The sequence below is a fragment of the Cricetulus griseus genome, chromosome 2, assembly GCF_003668045.3.
Source record: "Cricetulus griseus strain 17A/GY chromosome 2, alternate assembly CriGri-PICRH-1.0, whole genome shotgun sequence".
Classification (NCBI taxonomy): Eukaryota; Metazoa; Chordata; class Mammalia; order Rodentia; family Cricetidae; genus Cricetulus; species Cricetulus griseus.
Window position 1 is genome coordinate 271,850,214 of NC_048595.1, and position 17,646 is coordinate 271,867,859.

A 17,646-nucleotide genomic window follows, 5' to 3' on the forward strand; every position below is an offset into this window, starting at 1 on the left:
AAAAAAAAAATTCCTTAGTGAGAACCATGAATAAGCTTGCAATTTAGATCAGTTACTTTATTGAATAGAAGGCTATCACTGTGAGAAAGCTGGCATTGCTTTTAGGCATTTAACTGTAGATTATAATTTGTGTATACACAAAAACTGCTTTTGACCTCTTTATTTATGCTTAAAGGGTGAAGGTGAGTTCACAGAATGTGATTATTACACATTCATTTCATCTTTGAAACAGTCCAATGAGAAAGGCTCCACTCTCAATCCTTATTTTATAAATGGGGAAAGTCAGGCTCAGGGGCATGTGTTAATATCTAGACAAGTTGACAAAAGACCCAGGCTGTAGATAACTCATTTTTTGCAACAGATGAAGTAACTTTTAGTCACTGTGTATGAATGTGGGTATATAGAAGTGATATAGAAGTGATCAGATCGTTTTTTGAGTATAAGATTACTGGATATTATTGTAGGCTCTCCTCTTTGTTTCTATAAGTTGAAGGGTAAGGCTTATGGTCAGGTATTATTTATTCCCTTTCATGAGCTACACCTAGGTGCTTGCTTCTTTTTTATTTTATTTCAGTTATTTTGAGACCAGGTTCATTCTGTAGCCCTGGATGGCCTAAACTTGCTAGGTAAACACGACTAGCCTGGAATTCACAGAGGTCTGCCTGCTGTTGCCTCCTAGTAAGTGCTAGGATTAAAAGCATGTGCCTACATGCTTGCTTCTTGAGCAAAGTTGTCTTGAGGCACCACTCACTGAGGTCAAAGACTGAGCCCAGACTATCAGTTCTTGCTCTAAGAGAAGCTGAATGAGTATTGAATTTATTTTTTGTTTTGATCATATGTTAGCCAGATTAGGCATTTGTAAAGTTTAAGAGGTTAGCTTTAATAATTTGATGAAAGATATAGGACCATATTGAGAGTTATACAAACATGCATATCAGGTTTTTTTGTTGTTTTTTATTATCTGGGATTTATTGGGTTAACTAATACTTATAAACAGATTGCAGGTTAAGAACACTTGATTTAATATTCCAGTCTCAAAATATACAATTTTGAAAAAATTCTAATCTTATAATCTTATAACTCTAGAATTTAAGGGAAAAAAACTAATGGATTGATCTATTCAGAACCAAGAAAACTAACTTAACAAATATTAGTGTAAATGTTACGTTATTTCAATAAAACAGATTTTGAAAAATGCTTCTTTCCATTACAATTAATGCCTGTACCTATTCAGAAACACTGTGTGTGTGTGTGTGTGTGTGTGTGCTGTATTTGTGGAAGTCAGAGGACAACTTTTAGGGATCAGTTGTCTTTATCCACCTTGTTTTGAGGCAGGGTCTCTCTTGGTCTGTTGCTATGCTCCCTATGGTAGGCCAGCTGGCCCATGAGCTTCCAGAAGATTTTCCTGTTTCTGTTTCCCATATTGTTAGAGGAGCTGTGGGATCACAGGTGTACCCCCACCTCACCCTACCTCACCCAGCTTTAAACATGATTCCAGCGATCTAGACTCAGGTCATCAGGCTTGAACAGCAAGTGCATCCACCTTCTGCCCTCAGAGACAGAATGCTGATGCTGACTTTCTGTTGGGAAGATTCTGTCCTGAATATAATGTTAATGTTAATGTTACTTCCATTAGTCATATCTGTACTTAATATTTGTAAAAGACTCACAAAACCTTTTAATAGATTAATTTATTTGAACTTCATGGCTTTCTGAGTTATGCAAAGAAAATAATATCTCAGGTTATAGATAAGAAAAATGAAAGTTAAGGAAGGTAAGTAAATAACCCAACAGTACTTGACAAATAGTTATAAATTCAGTATTGGAACTTATTTTTCCATCTTCTTACTCATATTCTTGTCTATCAGTTATATTACAATTATGGGAAGGAGTCTGTCAACTCTAGTGTTGTACTTTCAGATATTTAAAAGTTTGTTTTTAATTATTAGAAGATCAGACTTTTTAACTTAATGCTAGCTCCTGTCCTTTTTAAAGCTAGCTATCAAGATGAAAATATTGTTCATTCTAGTAAAAATGAATTATAGCATTTTGAGACTGTTGATTAGATTAATTTACTGGAAAATTTTTTAAAAGACAAAAAAAAACCCACCCACTGAAAGTCTCATTCCTGCCTATAAAAATTTCATTGCATCGTGAAATGCATTAAAGTATCTTAGCCAGAGAAAAATGAATGCAAAGAACTGCCTGTCAAAACAAAAAAAAATGTCAATCTTCATGGATATGCAGTACTCACTTTATCCATTTCCTGCTTGAAAGTGGCAAACACTTCATTGCTTTTTGACAGTGTACTCTGGAACTCCTCAAACCTTCCTGAGTAGAGGGTGAGCTGTAAATAGAGGAAAGAGCACATCTATTTTAGGGCTACTTTCAGAATGCTTCCAGAAAAAAGATGTCATTGTTCATTATTTGAGAAGAAAAATGATTTAAAAGTATTCTCAATACAGGGTTAGTCATATGTTTAGTTATTCTGTTTACTACAAAATCCATATAGCTTGGTGAACATGATTGAAATTTTTCATTTAAAACTGTAAGTGTGTGTGTGTGTGTGTGTGTGTGTGTGTGTGTGTGTGTGTCTGTGTGTGTCTGTGTGTGTGTCTGTGTCTGTGTCTGTCTGTCTGTCCATCTGTCTGTAGGTGTCTTCTATAGCTCTCCACCTTACCATTTGGAAGATGGTCTCTCAGTGAGTCTAGCCTTTGCCATTTCAGCTGCACTGGTTGGCCAGGAAGGCCCAGGGATCTTCCTGTCCCTTCTGTCCATCAGTGTTGCATTTGTAGGCATGTGTCACCACACCTGGCCTTTACATGGGTGCTTGAGATTCAAACTCAAGTCCTTATTCTTTTACAGCATGCTCTATACCCACTCAGCCATCTTTCCAAATCTGCCGCCATTCCCTCCCTCCAGTTTCTCCCTTATCCCCTCATCAACTTTCCCTTTCCAATTTCTAGTGTTCTATCTTTTGAAGAATCTATCAAATCCTCTTCAATGTTGCCTAAAATGTTTTTTAAAGAAAAATAAAATGATAAGATATGTCATTACAGATTTATTACATCTTAATTTTTGCAAGCATTTATTGATCACTGAACATACACATGTACCACATATATAGATACATGGGACCTGCTTTTGAGGTACTTGCACTTCTAATGGGGAGACAAACTGTGACAACTTGACTATGAGATGTTTAATACAAATTGCCAGGTCAGAACTTCATTTGCCTTGGATTCCCATGTAATCAACCTAAGCTACTAAATAGCTATAATCTTAAATTATGTACTTTCCATGCTCCTGATACAAGAGTAACACATATGTGTTTGTACATGTGTTATGATAATCATTTGCTGAAAACAGCAAATAAAAGATCAAAATCAATCTCAAACGTTCATATCTCTCATAAATATGGAAGGGGGCCTTCGGATATTGTTTGACAGTATTTGTTTGTTTGTTATATGGGTCAGTTGGGGTCACTGGGGTCAGCTGGAGTCAGTGACTTAATCCCATGTAAGACTCTGTTAATGATTCTGTAAAGGTCCTTCCCATTCCTTCCCCCATGAGATAATTTCTGTGCTGATCAATAATTACACAGCAAAGCCCTTCATTAGCGACAGACACAGGAACTGGGACAGATTCACAAGACAGTTTTCAGGCAGGCAACAGATTCTGGCTCTTAAAACAGGTATATCAGGACAACAGAAGACACAGGGGGAATGAAATAGAGAATTCAAACCTAGACTCATTGCACTGGAGTGCTAGCTCAGAGATTAAACACTCGGTTACAACTAAAATGTCAAATATGGACTCACTCTTGGTTAAACGCTAGCAAGGGTCAGTGCTTTGATTTCTTGCCTTCATGGGACACTAATGCAACATTATTATTGACTCTGAGTTTATTATTGTGTTCAAATCGATGCATTTAGTGACAATAGTATAACAATATTTTAGTGTACTTAGTAATAATAGTATAACAATGGTAAAACAAATATTTTAAAATATATGTATTTAGTATGTGGGGTGTGTGTGCATGCACAAGTGTGTATGTGTGTGCATGTGCCATGGCATGCATGTGGAGGGCAGAAGAAAACTCAGGAGTTGTATTTCTCCTGGCTCCTTGTGGGTGGGTGCCATGGAGCAAACCCAAGTTGTCACATTTTTGCCAAAAATTGGGTATCATCCCCTTTATTTTTTACTAGATTATTCCAATTGGCCATTTTTGTTTTGCATTGTTCAAAAATTAAATTGTATTAAAATACACACAAAACTAACTACCCTAACCATTTGAAGTATACAGATCAATATTGTTATGTTGACATTATTGTATACCAGTCTCCAAATGTTTTCATGATGCAAAATGGAAGCAATTCACACATTAAACAACTCCACAGACATCAAACAACGTCTCATATACTCCTTCAAGTGGTCAGGTTTTCATATTCCCCTTTTCATCCTACTGGACTGCTTTGTCATAGACAGCACAGTTTGAGCTTATCAATGGCTCAGGTAACCAGCACCAGCATTATCTTATTCTAACTAGAATCTTGCATTTCTCATCTCATTGGTGGATATTTATATCATAGAGTTGGCCTTCTATTAGTATGTTGTTAATGCATCTTGTGTTTGATTTGATGGGAGCTATTCCCACTTTCACTTGGGGATTTCAGAGAAGTGTGGAAAGGCAATCCAGAAGTCATGCCAGGGACAGAAATAGAAGCTTCTGACTCCATGGTTAAAAGTAACAAAAAGTGCTGTAATATATCACCTTAAAATGAGCCAAAGGGCTCACTTATTTGTTTTTATATTCAGTTATTTGTGTTTGGAGGTTCATGCATGCCACGTGGGCCAATGGAGGACCAAGTATAACTTTCCTGGCTTGGGAGTCAGTTCTTTCTGCCATAAGGGATCTGGGGAATCACCAAGCTTGGCAGTGAGTGCCTGTACCCACTGAGCCAGGTCGAGCTGGTCCTAGTGTGTTCCTTTAACTGAACACCAAGTTCTAATTAGAGTAGGAAATAGAAGGACCTCGACTAGAAATTGTCTTAAGCCTGTGAGACTTGACATGGAAACAAGTCCTGTTCCGGGGTTGTTGCAGAGGGCTCTCCCCTCGCTAGAGATAAGGAGAGGATATTTGTTTCTGTGCTGTCAGATATTGCCAACATTCCATGTTTGTTACTGTCTTCATCCTTACTGATCTGGTGACATGTCATGACAGTTGTATCTAACTGGACATCTATGATGGCTGCTCTGTTGCCTCAGTTTATATAACTGAAAGTCAGACACTGCTTTCCTAAGTGAGAAACATGTTCTCAACTCATCAGTGTTGTCTTATGACTGAGAGTGACTTCAATCTAGGAAAACAAGCAAACTGCCCTTGGTATTTTTCTTGCTCAGGTTTTAAAAGTCAGGCCTTGACCTCCTGCTCTTCCTACTCCTTTAAGGACAATTAGAAACAAGGAATGTGTGTGAGTAGAATTTTGGTTATGTACACTGGATAGGGTCACACATATTTATGTGGAAAGAGCCAGTACTCTGGTCTTAATACCTGAACTCATTCAGGATCAGTGGGTGAGTGGGGAATCAGGAATGCCTGGCAAATACTTCTCAAGTTTGAATGGATATAGTTGAGAAATTGTATCACATCTTTCTGTTTTTATTTATCACACCATTAAGCTCCCAGATCCTTGGTTCTATTGAGATGTTCTGTCAGTAAAGTGCTTGCTCTGCCAGCCTGAGGATCTGACTTAAGATGTCCAGCACCCACATTTTAAAAAAATGTCAGGCATAGAAGAGAGACTTTGGCCTGTGACAGGCAATGTTTCCCAGGCAGGCTCCATGGCAATAGGGGAGATGGATAGGCCTGGCTTTTGCACAGAGCCAGCTGTGCCAGGAGGCCAGGGGTCTATGTTTTTGAGCTTGAAATGGAAACTCTAGTAATCTGACAAAAAAAAAAAAAGCCAATGACACCTGAAGCCAAGTCAGAAGGATTCCAGATTTTCCCACCACTCCTAGTCACTCACTATTGACAAAGTCAGTCTCTGATAACACAGAAACTTGGCCTCCATTTTTCTTATTTTCTTTGTTAGTACGAAAATGTGAAGACTGTTTAGGGTTGACAGTTATAAATGGTGCTTCTGAACACTTTTACATTTCTTTGCACCTTAATTGAGCAATGGGCCAGGTGACAGAAAGGAAATATGATAGGTGGGAAGCTGGACATTAGTGTGCTGAGACTGGCCATTTTAATGGCATCACTTGTCTGCAGACCTCTTGGCTACATAATGTTGCATGAGTTATTTCTTTTTCATAGACATTAATACTCTACTTTCTTAAATATGGTAAGTGTGAAGTTGTTCATGTCTCTTCCCTCCCCATTCCCTGTAAAACTGTGCAGAGAATCTTGGGTCCCAGACCCTTGGTACCAGAAGGAGGCTACCCCAACCCTCCATGTGTTGGTCTCCTCATTTCACCTGAGCCTGCAGCACTGTCTCTTGTTCCTTCAGCACTTTGGCCTGAAGTTTCCACTCTGCCGCCTGGTTCAGCAACTATGAGAAAAGAGAATGCATGGGAAGAAAGTCTAGTTGTTTTTAAAATTGCCATTTTACCATATATGTATAAAACTAACTTCCATCTTGCATCCTTTCCCTTAAGTATTTGTTTTTGGCAGGAGAGACTTTTGCAAAATATATGTTAACAAGGTTAAAGTAAGAAACAATTAGTTTAATATGTTTGATTTCCCAAGGAAACTAGTGGCTTTAACCAAAAATGTAAGGATCCAAATCAAATATCTGTCACACAAAATGTAACCTCTCACTATATGGACCAGTTGCAGGCAGCGAGGCCCAGGTGGGAAAGTATGGAGATGTTCAAGCTAAGGTTGATGATGGTGGTGAGAGAGGATTGCTTTGGAAGCTCCTGCAGTTCTAGGAAAGCTTTCCTATTAGCACATGGTTATTCTCCATACAGCACACATGATGCCTTCAGAAATACACATTTGATCCCTGCTTCTTGACACAGCCCTTCAAACGTGTGTGACTCTCCTCAAGGGGTCACTAAAGAGTAGATCCCCCTTTGGAGAATGTAATCTACGATGTATAGGGCATGGTCAAAATCTGTGTATTTACAATACGTAAGATGGTCTGGCTATCAGTGACCATGCATCACATTTGAGAAACTGAGAAGTTTGAGTGGTTGCTTTGAACTCTGCCTGGTACTAAGAGTCCTCATCTCTCTCCCACATGGAAGCCTTTCATATATAGCCACTGTGGTTAGACATGGTCAAACTGAGAGGGAATGGGCAAACTGTTTTAACTTAAGATGTACACTTATTTGTTAATTTGTTTTGATATATAGCTCTAGTCTTTGGTTTAGGTTTGGATTGTCTGGGCAGAGCTCAGAAGGGTTTTTGGTTTTTTGTTTTTTTTTTTTTAATAAAAGTTATGTATACAATAGGCCATGAAAATTCTAGTTGTTGATGTCCAGGTAATTATGCAGTAACCTAGAGATAGTAGCAAAGTATATACTATTGGTCCAAAGAGAGGCCAGGTACACTGTGAATTACAGGCCTGTAGCCCCCCGGGCCATCTGAGGGTATGGTGGAGGTGTGCTTTGAGGAGCTTTTGGAGCCTTCAGTGCCTGCCCGTTGGATATCTCTGATTGTTCTGCTTGCATGGAGAAACCTCCAGTTTGGACTTGATATCTTACCAGAAGTAAGATGTCATTGCTGCAAGCTGAGAATTGGGGGTGGGGTGGAGTAGAGTGAAGGTGGGGTAGAGGTGGGTGGGGATGGGTAGGCTTTGAGAACTACCAGTGAGGGTTTGTTGTCCAAATATACTTGTTTCTGTCATATTTGAGAGCTGGTTATTTTGCAGTTGCTATGTTAACAGATTAAGTGATTGTAGTCTGGGTTCAGCCAAACAAAAAGCTTCTGGCCAAATGTTAAGTGGTGTCATTTGAGTAACTGGCCTAACAACTGTCTTACAGACCTCTCAGTCTACACACACACACACACACACACACACACACACACACACACGCACGCACGCACGCACGCACGCACGCACGCACGCACGCACGCACGCACACACACACACACACACACACACCCCTCCTCTCCCCCTATCTCTCTCTTCCTCCAGTAACTGGTACATGTTTCACACAGCTGAAACGCAGCTCTGAATGTGATGAAGCATCACAGAGAGCTTTAGGTTGGGGACAGATGCATGTGTGCTTGAAACATATTGCTTCTCTTAGTGGTGTGAAACCTTAAACTGTGTGTCCCCTTTAAGCCTCAATTTTGTCATCTGTGCAATGCCCTTGTAGCTTTTGGTGGTTACTTGGAGGTAAGAGCAATAAATACCACCATTCAGTTTCTTCAGTCCAAAATTCAGAAGTCATCAATAGCACCCCCCCTCAGCATTGTCAACCTCTTGGATTGATTGCTGCTTTTACTTCAAAGTAACATTCCCTGTCTCTATCTCTTCTTTTAGCTGCCACCTTCTTATCCAAGGCATCATCACACATCATGGGATTGCACTGGGAACCCCTGCCTTCTTTCTTTCTGGTCCACTTTCCATTCAGGAGCCACAGTAACCTGTACATATGGGGAGCCAGTCATGACACCTTCTTTTGTAGAACTACTCAGTCATTTCCCATTACATTTGGAATAAAATCCAACCACCTCTCCAAGCCCTACAAAGCTGCACAGTTGGACACCAATTATCCCCACATCTTGAACATTTCTCCACTTGTTCCACCTTCTCTGACCTTTCCCTGAGTGTGGAACGTGCCATGGTGGGTCTAACATCGAGTCTTGTCACTGACAAGGTACCACTGCTGAAGAAGACTCCCATGAGGTAGTTCCTCAGGAGGCAGAACATGGCTCATACATCCTCCCCACCTGTCCTGATCACTCAGTCTAAGTAAGCACTCCCCCCGCTCAGCTCCTGATTCAGCCCCATCTCAGTTCTTCCTTGTTTGCCTAATAACTTAATATTATCTAAATATCCTTCCTGTTTTACTTGCAACTGCTCATCTCTTCCCACTCAGCCTCTAATCTGCCTGGTAGGAGATGGCCCTTCTCTGTCTTATTCACAGCTCTAATCTAGCACCTCAACTGCTCTCAGCAGATAATAGGCACTTGAAAAACACTTGTTGAGTATGTTGAATGACTATTCTGTGTGAATAATGGTGTAGGCCCAGAGTCTCCTACTGGGCTAACCCATTGACTTCTCCATAGATGCATGGGTTTTTATGTGAGTGTAGTGATCTGCGATCATCAGACAGCGTTCCTAGAGAGCCCCTGAAAGAGATGAATTGCATATGCACACCGACTAAAAGGATAAATACATATTCCTTTTCCCGTTTGTGCCGCTCCTCTGCTTCCTGCATCATTTCTTGAGCCTGTTCAAGTTTCGCATCCACCAACTTCTGCTGTAGTTCTCTGTGTTTAAATATTTTGTCCAGATGCTAAGGGAAAAGAACACATAAAAGCCAGGCTTATGATCAGTGCTTAGAAATGCAAAAAAAAAAAAAAATGGAAAATAACTCACATGAATACAAATTTCCTAGTTCTTAACATCCTAAGGAATAAATATTCTGGCCTCACTGAAGGCATTATATTAAAACTGTAAGTTGGTGAGAGCACCCCACTTTGCACTGTTCAGAGGCAGCTTGAAAAGGTAGAGGTGCCAGAGGTCACCAGTATTAATACCTAAAGGTACCAACATGATTTTTCTCAATTTGGTAGCCAGTTGATATGATGCTATTCATTATGCTACACCTCCCAGATAATTCTCCACTGTACTCTGGCCTGGTATTATGGCCCCTTTCATGACTGTACAACTTCTTTTAACCATAAAATGAATATAATTTATCAAGCTGATTTCTCTGCATGTTTGTCTCAAGGGTTGTAAGAAAGCTTTGATGTACCAGTATGTAGTCCCTAGATGTGTGGTGCTGAGGTCCAGACCCCTGAATGCTTTGCTTACTTTGTTCAATGCTAATGTAATTTGGATCTGAATGTCCCCCACAAAGGCCCAACTATTAAATTCTTAGTATCCAGCCTTACAGTATTGAGATGTGGTAGAAAATTCAAGAGGCGAGGCTTGCTACGAGACCCTCTAGTCTTTGGCAGTTAGTGCCCTCCCTTCCCAGTTGCCATGGAGTAAGCAACTTGGCTCCACCACACGTTTCTCACCACAGTGATGTGCTGCTTTGCCATATGCCCCATAGTGATGGGGTCACTTGTCTGGACTGAAACCTTCAAATCTGAGCCAGAGCAAACCCTTTTCTTGATGAGCTGAGTGTCTCAAGTATTCCTTATAGTGAAGGGAAGCTGACTAACACAGAGAGATGACATGACCAGAGCTCATCAATGAACTGGTAAGCAGTCATTCTGTGTCCTCTACACCTTGACCTCTGGACTACATTAGGTTCACTTCTGTGCATGCATGTGAGGGACTGTCTACATTTGGTTAGCTTCTGACCTTGTCTGTGAGGGACTGTCTACGTTTGGTTAACTTCTGGGCTACCTTGGTTAGGTTTATTGAGATGGGAAGACCCCCTTAATTGTGGATGGTGCCATTGCATGGCCTAGAGCCCCGGATTGAATGAAGACAAGAAAGTAAGCTAAGCATGGGAATCCATTGTTCTGTTTCCTGTCTGTGGACCCAGTGGAACCAACTAGCTACCTGCTCTTGTCACCATTCTTTCCCCTCCCATGCTTTCCATGCCATGATGGAATAATCATCCAAAACTGTTAGCTAGAATTTACCCTTCCTTCCTTATAGTGCTTCTTGTTAGATATTTGGTCACAACAACATATAAAGTAACATATAGTGTTTTCTGTTTGAGAGTAAAATCGAGACAAATGACATATTGTGTGCAAAGTATACTACCTAATACATTGCTTGACACAAATTAAGCACTAAATAAATGATAATTATAACCATTACATTATTCAGCTTGTTAATTGAGATGACATGTTGATCCTAATGAAGAGACTGGGAGTATCTTTTGTTTACATGGAAAGGATTTTCAAAGGACTGAAGTATTGTGCCAGGTAAGTGTGCCCACAGGTTTACTGCTTTTAGTTTAGTGTAAGTTCAGCCAGGTGTTTTATAGGACTATCTGTTTTTATTTTGGTTAGTAAAAGAACCCCAGTCTTAACTATTAATTGGTTGAGAGGACTGGCCATGAATTGTTTCTTAACTAAGCTCCACACTTTCAGGACCCAAATCTAGGCCTGTGTACAGTTCTGCAAGCTGTTTGATGTGGATCTCACCTCCTCCCTGAGCTCATACTGATCAATGATGCTTTTCAGTTTTTCTGCGAGCTCTGAGTTCTCCTGGCAGAGCTTCATATTTCGCTCGCTCTGTTGCTCTATCTGAGTCTGGATGTCTGTCAGGGTAGTCTGAAGATGACTTGTGATCTCTTTCCTCTTCTCTTCTTCCTCACGTGCCCGTTGGAGGGTTTCCTCCTGTGGATGAATAGCAGAACATTTTGTGCTGGTTTATAAGTCCCCACGGTTTAGAGACCTCAATGTCAGGTCACTGAAAGGCTCAGTGTGCAGAGTAAGTGGGGTGTTTCTCTTCAGTTCTCTACAGCTAAAGTAGCCCAAGCCCCAAATAAATGTATGAGCAGAGCTTCAGCTGTGAGTGCAGTCACAGGCAGCCACTGTGTTCATTGATGAGCAGGCTTCCTTTAAAGATGGCAGTTTCTGGCTGAGTGAGTGGCCAGCAGTGACTTCTGACAGTCACGGAGTCACACAACTTTGATCTCTTAGTTATGGCCTGGAGAAAAAGGTCACTGGGATTTACTGAGTGATGGGTCACAGATCATGAGTTGTCTGGTGTGTGTGTGTGGGGGGGGGTGATGAGGGAGGTAGGGGTGGAAAGCAATAGATATAATATTACTCTATAAAATAATGGAATATAAACCACATAATTATATCACCCAGATTTCATAAGAATAAATGATTATAATATCAACTTTTTTCTTTATTTTAGGTTTTATTTTTATTTGTGTGTGTGTGTGTGTGTGTGTGTGTGTCAGAGAGAGAGAGAGAGAGAGAGAGAGAGAGAGAGAGAGAATAGTTACATATATGTGGATACCCAGAGAGGCCAGAAGAGGGTGTCAGATCCTCTGAAATTGGAGTTATAGGTGATTTGAGATGCCTCACATGGATGCTGGGAACTGAACTTGGACCCTCTGCAAGAGCAGCAAGTGCTCTTAATAAAAAAAAATATTATCAGGAAACTTTAACGCAGCAATCAAAAATATAAAGGAGAATCTTTCCAAATATGCTGGATATTTTATTTCTGGACAAAACAATCACTTTATGCATCACCTGGGATAACTGAAATACTTGCAGTGTAAATTTTGAATTAGAAAGCAATGAGTTTGAAATCTCTTTAACTCTAGAATGATAACAAAGAAACATTTTACCACCCCCCCTTACCACTTGTCAAGGAATTGAAAATTGCTTTTATATTATTTCTGCTCTCTTTTCTCTTACATCAAAACTCTACATTCATTGCTAACCACTAATAATGTGCCCAGATTCCTCTCTATATACCAAGAATTATCTGTGTTGTAATTAATTGTTCCTTTCATTCTTTTAGAATAAAGGGTTTGCTCTTGCTATAATATCCCAAAGATAGACAAGTTTTCACTGCTGACAGATGATACACACATTTTCGGATTTCCTTTCAGTCCTGGTTAATTGTTAATAGGAAAGCTTGCTTCATGCTTGGCATGTAAAATTACACTGCCTTTAGTTGCTTACAAACTTCAAATTATGTAACAGGATTTAAAAAGACAGAATTATTTTAGCAGAAGTAATTGTACAAGTCTTTATTAGGACAGAACAATGTGATCAAAACAAAAATTGATCTGGAAAATATATGCTCTGGAAGTAATTTATCACTCATTTCCATATTTCCTATAGAATTTTAACATATTTCCTAACTTGTTGGCCACAAGAATTGTAATTTCATCGTAGTGTAGCTTCTCAGAGATATTATAAAATATATTTTTTAATCTAAAGATTGAGTATCTCTAATCTAAAGTATCTCTAATCTAAATCTAAATCTCTTTAGATTTAGTATCTCCGTGTATCAATTACTACTACATATATCACTAAGAATTATTGCACAGTGTGATTGTCACCTCATTGCTCCTGATATACTTACAAGTCCCAAAATTATGATTATAGGACTATAGATCATGATCTTAATTTCATTGTTTTAATTTATAAAGATTCCATGTGTGAGTGGAAAAAACTGTTATGCTCCTGAGAAAGTTTGAGATTTTCTAGATCTTAGCAAGTTATTAAACATTTGTCAGGCTACTTTGTCAAGCTGCCTTATTAAATGGCAGCTTGAATTTTGTACTGTATTGCCTTCCCAAGTTTTAATAGGAGGACAAGTACAAGGTCTTGTAAGGTCACCCAGACTACTTTGAACTTGTGATCCTCCTGCCTCATGCTCCCAAATAACAACATTCCTAGCTATGCTGTTTTTTTTTTTCAACTAGACAAAAAAAGTGTTGCTAAATGTTATTAAATTGAGTTCATTGGTAAATAATTTGCCATCACTTGGACAGTGTCTGAGATAACTTTTTAAATTAGTCAAGTGTGTTTATAGATACTGGAAATTATTAAGACAAACAAAACTGAGAGACAAAAGCTGAAAACACCTTTGCAAGCAGCATCATATGTCTTAAAACTGATGCCATGCCTGGCTCATAATCCATAGGTATTCAGTAAATGTTTATTTAATGATTAATACATTATTAACTCGTGTACAGGCACATGAGTAGCTTGGATGGTATGATTTCTATGGTCATTTCCATGTGAAAATTCCTTGATACTCTGTTAATAAATACTACTTCTTTCTTTACTCAAATCATGTTCCCTAAGCTGCCTACCCACATTGTACTAGAAAGTTCTTTTTCAATATAGTTTCAGGTTCAAATTTATTCCTTTATGTAATTACAGGAATTGTTGAAACAAGTGCCTTGCTGTGGCCTTCACTGGCCTTTTTCTGAATTTTACTAAACTGTCAAGGTTTGCATTTGAGTTTCACTCACTGAAGAAAAAAACTTCAGTTAAAATGGATAGTGCTGGAGAGACCTGACTGTGCTTTCCTTTTCTGTGCCTTCCTCAGCTCCTAAAGTGTGGGCTTTAAAACCGGGTACTGAGGCTGTCCTATTAGCATGGACGACGATGAAGGCCTTGCCAAGTTTAGTCTTCTAGAGATAACATCTGTGGACTCTGGAGGCCAATTGGCACTTGGTATAGTGTAATGTAAGTTTCTCACCCTTTCCCCTTTTAAACAGATTTTAGCTTGTAGGAAGACTTGGAAACAGAAAGAGATGTGTTAAACTTCCCCCAGAACATCTACCATCTCTCAGATAAGAACAAGAGTGTGAAATTCTGGGAAACTGTATAACCACAGAAAGATGAGAGGAAAGTTTCAAGAAAAGAGTCAGCGAGGGAGAAAAACCCGAATTCTGTGGAGAAAAGTCTCCAGTCTCTGAGCAAAACCGATCTACACTTTGCAGGATGGACTCAAGACAGTCTATCTAAGGAAGAAAATTGAACAGGCATTTGGACTGCTGTCCAAGAGACAAAAGTTGGTATTTGAAGCTAACCATAGTAACTGAATTAAAAATTGTCAATATTTTTCAGAAGAGTATAGTTAGGGTTTAGATATATAGTGTATATACTCCAAAAGCTCCTGTGTTGAAAGTCTGTTCTCAGATTATTGGGTTTTGAGAGGTGATTATACCATGACAGTGCTAATTTTGTCAGTGGGTTAATCCATTGATTCCTTCGTAGATGAATCAGTTGTTCAGAAGGGGAGCTTACTTGGAAGAAGTAGACTCCTGGTACCTAGTGAATACCTTGAAGACTCTATCTTGTCCCTGGAGCCCTTTTCTGTTTCTTGCTGCTTCCTTGCCACCTTAAGGTTAGCCACTTTCTCTATCATATGCTCCTGACAGTGATGTCCTTCATCATGGCCCAGAAACAAGCATCAAGTGACCATGGACTGAAATCTCTGAAACCAGGAGCCAAATAAGCCTTGTCCTCCTTTAAGTTGATTTTGGTAAGGTATTTATTATAGCATTTGGAAAGTCAAATAACATAATAATAGCATCTAGAGTCTCTACAATGCCATACCATCTAGAATGTCGTTGGCAATGACCTGACATATGAAAACCCTACAAAAAAGGCACACTATCAAAACAAAGACAATAACCAAATAATTTGTTCTGCAATGGTCCAAATGTGAAAATAGCAGGAAAGAATTATAAAACAGTAGTTATAATTCTGTTCCATGATGTAAAGAAAAATAGCCAACGAATTAAAAGCAGGATATCTCAGACAAGAAAAACAATCTTCTAAACAAGTGAGAGTCCTGGAATTTAAAACTCTGTAATTAGAAATTTAAAAATCACTTTGTGGTCCCATAGCATAACAGAGATAACAAAGAAAGGACTATGAAGTGAGCTGATCAGAAGATTCAGGAAGGCATAAAGGGAGCCGTGAGACACTGTCACAAGGTTAATAAGCATACAATTAGAATCTCAGGAGAGGAGAAGGGAGAGAACATGATTTAGCAAATATATTTAAAGAAATAACACTTGAAAAATCCAAGTTTGGTGAAAAACGTACAGATACATAAAGCTCAGCAAATACCAAATGGAATATATGTAAAGAACACCTTCAGGGGCTGGAGAGATGGCTCAGCCGTTAAAGGCTAGGCTCACAACCAAAAATATAAGAACACTTTCAGGGATTGGAGAGCTGGCTCAGTGGTTAAGATCACTGGATGCTCTTGCAGAGTTCTTGGGTTTGGTTCCCAATACCCACATGGCAATTTACAACCATCTGTGAGTCCAGATTCAGGGGATTCTTCATCCTCTTCTGGTCTCCATATGTACCACATACATATGGTATACTTACATACATGAGTGGAAAACACACATATACATACCACTTTTAAAAAATAAAAACCATTAGAAGATACAGAGGTTCTAAAAGTAAAAAACACTAGACAGACTTTGAAAATAGCCTTAGACAAATGATGTCATATTAGAAGGAATAACAGCTCAAGTTACTGCTGCTGTCGTCATCAGAATTATAGAGGCCAGATTAAAGTGGAAGATCCATGAACGTATCCCATCAGTGGACATCTTCAGCATCCAATAATTACAGCTTTTATCAGTAGGAAGAGCAAATAAATCAATAAAAAAAAACATCTTTAAGATAAAGGACAACTAGAGAATTGACTGCCAGCCAAGCTGGGATCCAACAAACTCTACTGGGGAGCTCTTTAGGCTGAGAGGAAGTGGATCCAGACAGGACACTGAAGTTTTAGACCAAATCAAAAAGGCAGCAGGAAAGTCCAGTATCTGGGAAAAGATAAAAGGCAGTTTTCTTTTTCATTTTTCAAGGAATACGGATGATAGTAAAGACAAAAACACATGATATTGTCATCTAATGGGCCTTATAAAGTCTTATAATTGTATACTTAGAAAATTCTAGCTTAAAGAAAGAAATAATTGGACTTAGCTTTAGTCTTTCTACATATGTAATGTGGTATAATATTAACTCTAGGTAGACTAGGAACAGTTTAAAATGTTGATTGTAACCATAGATTAACCAATGTAAATAATGCAGAGAGGTATAATTGTAAAATCCAGGAGATAAATTAAAAATATAATTTAAAGAATCTTCAAATTGGAAGGCAGGAAAAGAATAGAGAACAGAAAAGAGAGAGGTGGAATGTATGTTGTAAATAAGTAAACATGGTATCTACTGTTTAATATAGTTATCAGTCATTACTTTGTTGTATCAGTCATTACTTTGTTAATGGACTGGCACTGGCACCCTAGTTAAAGGCAGATATTTTTTTTGTGTGTGTGTGTATTTGTAAATAATATTTTGTAGACCCAGGTAGAAAATGAGCAGATGAAAAGAGATACACTGTGCAAACAAATGAACAAAAAAGTAAGAAACTTAAGATGCTGTATAGATGTCAAATAATGTAAACATCAAGATAAAGATTATTACCAGGGGAGGTTAATGATGATAAAATGACCAGTTATTCAAAAAGACAAAAAGTGAAATGTGAATAAAACTAACATCAGTGCTTCAAGAAACAAAATGGATGTATTTGAAAGAAGTAGACTGTTCTGTAGTTAATACTGGGATTATAGTGACAATTCCAAAGCTAGTTGTTGCTTATGGAATACAGCATACAATAGTTGTTCATCAAGAAAGAATATACATGATGGGCTATGCAAATTAAATACACCCCAGCTCATGGGTAAATAATCAAAGGTAGATTAGTATTTGGGATTTGAATTCTTATTTTGACATTAAAATATTCACAGTCTTAAAGGACCAATTAGAATCAGTGAGTTTTCTTGTCCAGAGAGATATAAACTCTCTGAAGGCCATTTGTGCAGATGAAATTACATAACATGCAAAGTCCCAAAGAGTCAAAGCCACACTCTTCTCTCGACTCTATCTGATTTAATTACCATTTCTTCACAGTATGACACTGTAAAAAGACTGGAGTTTTTTGTAAACACAGAACACCACCCCTTGAGTGGAAGATGATGCAC

General features: G+C 38.7%; 1 protein-coding gene across 1 annotated transcript in view; it reads right to left on the reverse strand.

Moving 5' to 3' along the window:
• The window catches only part of Txlnb (taxilin beta), a 33,840-nt gene that overhangs the window by 2,254 nt on the left and 13,940 nt on the right, over positions 1-17,646 (reverse strand). Inside the window, exons 4-7 of the mRNA XM_035440378.1 lie at positions 11,294-11,488; positions 9,358-9,477; positions 6,480-6,554; positions 2,255-2,347 (exon numbers count right to left, since the gene is read on the reverse strand). Of these exons, the coding sequence (XP_035296269.1) occupies positions 2,255-2,347; positions 6,480-6,554; positions 9,358-9,477; positions 11,294-11,488 (483 nt within the window). The remainder of the gene's footprint in view (positions 1-2,254; positions 2,348-6,479; positions 6,555-9,357; positions 9,478-11,293; positions 11,489-17,646) is intronic.